Source organism: Crotalus tigris, unplaced genomic scaffold (assembly GCF_016545835.1).
Source record: "Crotalus tigris isolate CLP2741 ecotype Arizona unplaced genomic scaffold, ASM1654583v1 scf7180000017764.6130737, whole genome shotgun sequence".
Classification (NCBI taxonomy): Eukaryota; Metazoa; Chordata; class Lepidosauria; order Squamata; family Viperidae; genus Crotalus; species Crotalus tigris.
The window spans coordinates 3,299,878-3,308,984 of NW_024096618.1; the positions used below are offsets into that span (position 1 = coordinate 3,299,878).

General features: G+C 37.1%; 1 protein-coding gene across 1 annotated transcript; it reads right to left on the reverse strand.

Moving 5' to 3' along the window:
• Window positions 1–1,277: 1,277 nt before the first annotated feature.
• LOC120307039 (olfactory receptor 10Q1-like) lies at window positions 1,278–5,991 on the reverse strand. Its single transcript, XM_039341255.1, has 2 exons — window positions 5,718–5,991; window positions 1,278–3,248 (listed from the first exon to the last, which is right to left on the reverse strand). The coding sequence occupies exon 2, from the start codon at window positions 3,241–3,243 to the stop codon at window positions 2,284–2,286; it is 960 nt and encodes a 319-aa protein (XP_039197189.1). The 5' UTR covers window positions 3,244–3,248; window positions 5,718–5,991; the 3' UTR covers window positions 1,278–2,283.
• Window positions 5,992–9,107: the final 3,116 nt, after the last annotated feature.

The window sequence follows — 9,107 nt, forward strand, 5'->3', positions numbered from 1 at the left end:
ACTGTGCGATGATGATGATGATGATGATAATAATAATAATAATAATAATAATAATAATAATAATAATAATAATAATAATAATAATAATAATAATGTTGGAAGGGACCTTGGAGGTCATCTAGTCCACTCCCCTGCTCAGGCAGGAGACCTATACCATTTCAGACAAATGGCTGTCCAGTCTCTTTTTAAAAACTTCCAGTGTTGGAGCATGCACCACTTCTGGAGGCAGGTTGTTCCACTGGTTAATTGTTCTAACTGTCAGGAAGTTTCTCCTTAGTTCTAGGTTGCTTCTATCTTTGATTAGTTTCCATCCAAGTATTTTTCTTTTGGGTAAAGCAGGAATTGAGATTAGTTTTACTATAATCAGGAAGTGAATATGACAGAGTCAGAAGAACAAACTGCTTCAGTTTAATAAAATTCAATAAAAATCTTCTGAAAGAAATCCAATATTCCTATAAAGCCATATCTTTATAAAGCCACATGAAATTCCAAATTAACTTTTAAGCTCTCAACTTGTAACCTCTTCCACTTTTTAATTAGACACCATAGTAAAAAATAGGGAAGAGAAAATTAATGCAGTTTCAACTATGTATGTCTTATACTATAGTCTTCAACTGAACTGAAAGAAGCAGAGTATTTGCCTGCATTTGGTGCCATAGGCAAAAGATAAAATCAATTCTCCGTACCCAAATCCCAAAGAAAATATACTTTATATTTTAAAACTGTAGATTGCTTTTTGTGGAATTCTTGATGCTATCTGAACTTAGTGGTTTGCTGTATACATTACCTTACCCAGCTAAGTAATATGATCAGTGCAAGTGAGTGTGGTATTGGCTTCATCTTTATATGCAGTAGTTTGCTCTGCCAGATTTGGTGGAGTGTAGTTTCTCCATGATGGATCTATAATTAGAGTATTGTTTTCAGCCTGATTTTTTGCAATGGGTGGAAACTAATCAAGGAGAGAACCAACCTAGAACTAAGGAGAAATTTCCTGACAGCTAGAACAATTAATCAGTGAAACAACTTGTCTCTAGAAGTTGTGGGTGTTCCAACATTGGAGGTTTTTAAGAAGAGATTGGACTAAAAGATTTTCTATTCCTACTGAAGATCTGGTTTTTTACTTATAAAAAAGTAAAACTGAAAAGATTATAAAAACTTTGGACTTAAAAGAAAATTTTCAATGGTAGGGGTGACATCTTGTGGCTACACCTGATATTACAACTTGTTATTACTTCAAAGAGACTTGGCCTGTAGCCCAGACAATAGATAAGATTTATGCAGCTTTGAGACATCAGCTGTGAGAAGCCCAGCTGTGTTCTATATTCAGTGAGAAACAATATATATATATATATTTTGCATTCTCTAGTTCTACGGCTTTTAACCTAATACACTACTAAGAGAATATGCTAGAACAATTAATCAGTGGAACAACTTTCTCTAGGAGTTGTGGGTGCTCCAATATTGGAGGTTTTTAAGAAGAGATTGGACAACCATTTGTCTGAAATGTTATAGGGTTTCCTACTTGAGCAGGGGGTTGAACTAGAAGACAGCCAAAGTCCCTTCCAGTTCTGTTATTCTGTTTGGTGTTGATCCCTGCTTATCTGAATGTGGACTGTTACAGTAGTCTTTTTAGTTTTTTTATTGCCTCTTTTGAATGGTATGAAATCTAATCGGGGAACCACCAAAGAGGAACATACATTCCCACCAAAACTGGCAGGAGAAAGTAGTACATAGAAACAAGGAGCAAACCTCACACTTGTTCGCACTGATGACGTTACCTTCTTGGGTAAGGAAATGCCCACAAGCTAACAATCAAGCTCACAGTACCAGAACTACACAGATCAACCACAAGCAATGGATATCAGGTTTTTTTTTCTTGAAATTCGGTAGCCCACTTAATTAGGCACTCAAGGTGACTGCCTAATCTGCCTATATAAACATACCACTGTAAGATACAGATACAGATATGGAAATTCATTTCTGCCAGGTGCAGAATTAGAGTATGCTGGAATAAGGCTTTTGTTTTCGTGTTTTCTGAAAGATCTTCCCACAGTCCATTATTAAACTCCATTATTAAAAGATCTCAGGCTGACTGAGGTCAATTATAGAAGTAGACAACCTGTGACAAAATACAACCCAGAACCCCAGATAATAAGAACAACGCTAAGAGACGCTGGGAAATGTTCAGCAATTACCCGAAGGATTCAAGATTCCTCCCTTCTGTCATAATGCTAATCCACAACTGGTTTTGAGGGTATAATAATGTTATAGATGAATTGAGACTCAAGTCTGAGATGCAATCATTTTCTTCATGACCTTCCTTAAAGCCTGCTTGATATCTTTGTTCCTCAGGGTATAGATCAAAGGGTTCAGGAGGGGAGTGACAAAGGTATATATAAGAGCCAGTTTTCTATCCTCATCCTCTGAAGTGCTGGACTTGGGACGCAGATACACAAGACTGCAGACTCCATACTGTAGGATGACAACTGTCAGGTGGGAGGAGCAGGTGGAGAAGGCCTGCTGTCGCCCAAATGTGGACTTAATCCGGAGAATGGCAGCCACAATATAGACATAGGAGATGCAAATCAGAAGAAAGGGGATTGTTAAAACCATAATGCCAACACCATATACGGCAGTTTGGTGGAGATGGGTATCAGCACATGCCACCTGTAGAACTGGTGGTACATCACATAGGAAATGATTGATCTTGGGCTGGTAACCACAGAAAGGCAAGCTAAAAATCAAAGCAGTTAGCTGCAGACACAGTGCTATGGAAAGGATCAGGGAGCCAATCACTAGCCACCTGCAAACCGTCCAGGTCATGATGAGGGTGTAGCGAAGTGGGTGGCAGATGGCTACATAGCGATCATATGCCATGACAGCCAACATAAAACAATCAGTGCCCCCTAGTGTTGTAAAGAAGAACATCTGGATGCCACAGTTCACCAATGGGATTGTTCTGTGGAAATCAGAAATGCTAGCAAGCATTTGAGGCACTACCACAGTAGTATAACAAATTTCCAGGAAAGAGAGGCTGGCTAGGAAGAAATACATGGGGGTGTGCAGGAAATGAACAGTACAGATAACCCAAAGGACAGAACAGTTACCAAAAATGATTGTGATATATAACAAAAGAAAGAAAATGAAAATAAGATGTTGTATCTCAGGAACAGTAGAGAATGCCTGGAAGATGAACTCATGGGCCATGGACTGATTATTCCAGTTTGTAATTGTCAGATGCATCTTCTCTGTCATTAAAGAAAAAACAAGAAGGAAAACCAGTTAAATAGTAATATGTCTTTTCAAATGTTTAAAAAGCCATGTCCTGTGGACTGTATGATACTTAGATCTGATATGTGAAATCTCAGTGGTTAATCCTAGACTGTTCACTTCTCTTCATCTCGTAAATTAGGCTGTACCCAAGCAAATTCCAGCACATCCAGGATATTATTTTCAGGTGAATACAATATCAATTGTGCAAATCTGACCTAGTAGATATAAAACTGATATTTACAGAGCTTGTATTATCTGTAGGATACAAGCATTCCACCTGTGTTTTTCTTTTTGAAAACAAGCTCCTACTATTATCAGGAGTGGGCAACATTTTCATGAGTGTATTTTCAGCTGCTCTGATGTCAGAAGGTTTCAGACCCAAGAGAACAAGAATGGAAGAGTTGGAGGATAGGCTGAAAATACCACAAATTTGATTGAGATTATTTAGTAAAACAGCTGGTATCCCTGCGCATAAATAGCATTTCATTTCACAGCACTTTACAGTTCCAATGGTTCAGCCCTCATAAACTTACCTCCATAAGAGAACCAGTATTTATTTCACAGCATTTCTTAATTCCCATGGTCCAGCTTACCCCCATTAGAGAATCAGGTCATCTCAGTCCCTACTAATAGTTTTAGTATAATATCTGCTTGTCTTCCCAAGGAAGCTGCTTTTTCACTTCCAGCTTTGGCCCATTGTAGTGTTGCCCCCTTTGAGCCTGTGACAAGGAAGCAAGGTGAGGAAGGTGAGAGGGCAGCTATTGGCTTCCCTTCTTTGGCACGCCAGCTGTCCAGGTTGTATTCCTAGGATATATCACTGATACCATAGTAGAAACCTGCAAAGAGCTTGCTGCAAAAATTTGGGTAAAGAGAGCAGGTTTATACTAGGTGAGGTCAGGGAGAACTTATTTCTAGTTAGAAACCTTTAGGGTTAAAATAAGAACAAGTATGGCAAAAGTACACTATGCCAATCTGTCATTAAATTAATACATTGCCATAAACCATGATTTATTTTACCTGTTATTTGTTGGATAAGTTTTAAGGGCTGAATTCATATTTAGCACAAAAATAGTCTCCTTTGAGTAGAGCTCAGGTCTAGTCCTTTGAGTAGAGCTCAGGTCTAGTCCTTTGAGTAGAGCTCAGGTCTAATCCTTTGAGTAGAGCTCAGGTCTACTCCTTTGAGTAGAGCTCTGGTCTACTTCTTTGAGTAGAGCTCAGGTCTACCCCTTTGAGCAGAACTCAGGTCTACTCAATGGACCTTTCATGGACACATCCAGGTCATTTTCCCAGCAAGGGAGTAAAAGTAGTTTGCCACTGTCTTTTAGATGTTTATAATTTTCTATTTGAGCCTTGATTCTGCTTAATGGAATTCCATTCAAGTATTAATCATGCTTAGCCTTGCTTTGTTTCCCACAGCAGATAGGGTCATACATGTCAAAAGCAAAAAGCACAGTTATAGAATATAGACCTACCTTGTGTATACAATTCAGTGTTCAGGATTTTATAGGTATTACAGATTTAAATTACTCTCAACATCTATGCTGCCAGCTTTTGTGTTCTGAGTAGAAGTAATTTTAAGAGCAGTGAGAAATCTACAATTTTAACTACTTTTTAAAAAGATGATAGCTTTAATATAGTTTTCTACTGTTTATTTTTCAGGGAAAAATAAAAAATCTGGTAGAAGAAAAATGATTGGATGAATAGAAATGTGAAGCTGAAAAATATTTACAAGGAATAGAACAGCATTACATTTACTGAAAAATTCCTGAAATAAAACACCCCAACAGTCTGAAAGATTAGAGAGCATTGATTGTCATATTCTCCGTTAATTTTTGCAATTTTCTCATTTTAAAGGTAAATTATTTATATAAAAATAGTATTGCTTCTAAATAAATATACTCTGTACATTTCCCATATTGACTGCTAGATCATAAACTTATAGCTAAACTGATTATATCATCTATTCCCCTTCTGCCTTTCTCACTGAGCACTGTTATTTTAGCAGTGCTCAGAATGTCTTCATTATACGCAACTATGGTCTTAAACTGGTACTTTTCATTGTCATTTTGAATGTAATCCAAGAGCATAATTATGAAAAGCGTTCTGAATGTCAGCAAAATCATTCCTGAATTTGGGAAGAAAAGCATTTAAACAACCATCTCTTAAAATCTTTCTATTTTTGCTCACTGCCTACTGCAGACCCTATGCAGGAGATGCAATAAAAAGGAAGGAAAATGAGATAAAGGAACCCTTCCTCCCTGCATCTCTAGATGCTGGAGTAAGAAGCTATTTAACATGAGTTAAAAGTAAAATCCCTGCATCTCTGCATGAAGCTGGAAAATTTCTGGCTTAAATCCTGTGAAGTCCTTGACATTCAAAGTCCACTCAACTCTCCCAGAAACAGACCAAAGATCTAGCAAAGCTAAATAATGTAGTCTTCTTACCTTGTAAGAGGCCTCTGATCCAGGACTACAAAAGAGCTCTCTTCTTCTTGGCGATGTTTTCTGGATCAAAGGGTGAAAGGGGAATGAAATTTCATCAAATATCTATGAACAGATAGGTGGGGGGTTTCTAGCCCAGCTTTCTAGGTGGGTTATCTGTGAGTCCTTTCCTAGGATGAGTCCAGGTTACTTGCTAGATTGAGTATAGTAATCAGGTTCCTCCCAATTCATCGACTCAGAAATGGAAGGCAAGCAAAGGTAGCCATCTCTTCATAGCCATTATCTTTTCTCCAGCCAATCGGGGTAGTCTTTGTCTTCTTGCAAGATATTATCCCCAGTAGACATGCCAAGTATTTGTCATTTAAAAAAAACACAACAGTTCTCCTGTGGCATCCCAGTGTGACAAAGTTTTTCAAGAAGCAATAAAAACTTCAGAAGCCAAAGGCTTGCAAGAAATTCATTTCAGTATTCTATGTAGAAAGTTTTGGACCAACCGTGATCAAGATGTAGAAGAACAATAAGACCTGGTTAATATAACTACTTCACATCATTTCTTTGTTGTCCGTCCTGTTCTTAATGTTTTGAGAGTAGTAATTTTGATAGTCGAAAGTCTATTCTATCTGCCTTTCTCTGTCTCAAAGATTCAATAGCCAGGGTTTACATAACTATTTCAAAGGCCTTCAGTATTCTAAAAACTAGTGCATCATGTTAAGAATTAGCTTTGAAAAGCATTATGAAGAAGAAACGATCAACTTAAACAATATTTCTGAACAATCTTTTGGTGCTGGGGATACTCTTTTCTCTCGTCCGTATTTATGATTATATGGCATAATAATCAGGATCTGATCTTACTATTGTCACATTTCAGATGCATATGAATATTTAGTATGTATATAAATAGCTTCATGTACCTATTCGCAAAGAAAGCTGAAACCCTATAAATAAATACAGATTTTTAAAAGAAATTTATAAATCCTATTATAATTTATCAAAAAGCACAAAATCAGAAGTGAATTCTTTTATAGCTATACAATCATGTGCACCATAGCCATTGTTATATCTTGCAATATGATAGTGTTTGCATATTGATTAAAATTAAAACAGTCATTAACTTAAGAACTGCCAAGATGTGAGTAGGTTTCAACAATCAATAAAAGGGAACAAAGTCAGGTGTTCATCAGTTGTGATCCTGTGGAGCTTAGGGGAAGAAACTGAGTGGCTAATGGGGGATGACACACTAGAAGCTGGAAAGGATATTCATGCTAAACATAGCAGTCTCTGATTTATCCACATTAAGGTGATAGGATAAGCAACTGGATAAGATGAAGATTACATCTCTTTTGTCTATGCATCATGATCAAAGATCACCAAGGAGCAATAAATAGCATTGTAACAATGATACTAAAATAATTTTGAAGCTTATAAGCATAATAGAATTCAGGATTTATGAGAGATACATTCTGGATTGGGGAAATTTTCAGGGCTGAAATCCATCATGTTATATTATATTGTATATTGTATTATATTGTTATATTATATTATATTATAAAGAATGAGAAAACAAAAAAGATTTGAACCATTGAAATGCACTGCCATTGACATCTAAGTAGATAGCAGTTACTACTATCATATGTGAAAACACTGCTGTCAGGTTCAAAAGAATGCAAGGCATTGGGGTGTGGCCACCAAAATATTCAGAATTCATGGAAATGCTTTTGAATGGCGTGCACCAAATCCTGTTTGACATGGAGAAGATTATAGTGCTGAATGTCAGTACTGAATTAATTACTCTTACATTCAGTGGCCAGCTCAGCTCAGTTCTATTACAGTAGGGACCTATGTGTAGGTTTTTCTTCTTACATCTTTCTCCAATTGAGGAAGGAAGAAATGTGGAGCTGTAAAGAATATGCTCTAGTGAAGAAACTATTCTAGATGAGGGGAATTATATTGACTAAACAATATTCACCAGAAAAATGTGTGGCCAATAGATCAGAGCAAGAGAGGAAGCAATGATATCTAAGCAGCAGGTTCTAAAATTGTGAGAATGTATATATACCCTAACCTCATCTTCTGTCCAGAGGAGTGTACTCCTGGTCTACATGACCTACATGGTGGTTTGTTGGAACAAAAGCTGGGAAATATAGACCACCCTAGCAGTTTAGGCTTGAGGCTTCTTTTTTTTTTTTTTTGCTACTAACAACTGCACTGAAGCTCCCCACCAGATTGGTATCCAATGTGGCAGATCCTTCAAAGTGACGCAGGAGCTGAAAATCATGCAGAAATTCCTACAGCAATGCAAAAGTTTTCATTAAAAAAAAAATCAGCTGATACCTAACCTCCAGGAGAAAAGAAGCATTTGTGAAACTTTTGCTTTTGTGGATCTGTCGTAATAATAATTTTGTGTAAAACTTATAATTTATTTATTTATTTACTTACTTTTAAAATTGTATTTATTTATTCAATTTTTATGCCATCCATCTCCCATATAACATGAACATGGATAGCTTACAGGTTATAAACAAATTGAAGAACAATTAAAATATATTAACAAATTAAAACTAAGCGGGATTAAAATTTTACAAATTATTCAAAAAACCCAAACGAAGAGATGGACGGGATGGGGATACAGTCTTCTTATCCTGTCAACCACTCTAGCAGTGAGTGCTCCTTCAGAGCCCCAAGCCAACTGTCAAAGCCAAGTTTTAATTGTCTTCTAAAAGGCCAAAAGGGCGGAGCAGTTCTTACTTCCAGTGGTAAGTGCTCCACAATGGCTCATTTCCTTTAATTGATCTTCCATTAGATCTAATTGATCTTCCATGAGACTATACTCCCATGAGCAAGCAACATACATCCAGAGACACAAAGTCTGTGCCATTGACATTTCAGATTCCTCATGCAGCAACAAGAAAACTGACCCTGGAGGCCAAAAGCCTTCAGCCACATAAGAGTCCTACAGCAGAACAGATGTTGCCCAGAAGATCACTGCCATTTTCAGTCCCTCCTCCATGTCCACTAGGTTGTTTGCATGGGAATCTTCTCCCAAAAGAGCACAAACAATATTACTTACAAGTTGGAACACTGTAAGCAGCTTCAACCTGCCTCAGCAGGTTATGAGATTGAGGCTCCACTATGAGAAGATGCCAAGGGGAAACAGGAAATGGAGCATCTTTATGTCATGATAAGCAAGCCGTGTGGATGACCTCTATAAATTTCTGGGGGACTAAACAGTAGCTATTGGTAGGCAATTCCAGAGAGAACCTCAACTATGAAGTATTTCTTACCCCCAGCTTAATGATGAATAAGATTATGAAAATGAAGCCCATCCATATACATATGTTTATGTTCATGTTCACTGAACTGACTTGGACTTTATTTTTATTTTATATGAAAAAA

Coding starts and splice junctions, on each gene's coding strand:
- LOC120307039 (XM_039341255.1), bottom strand. CDS start 3,243: ATGCATCTGACAATTACAAACTGGAATAATCAGTCCATGGCCCATGAG.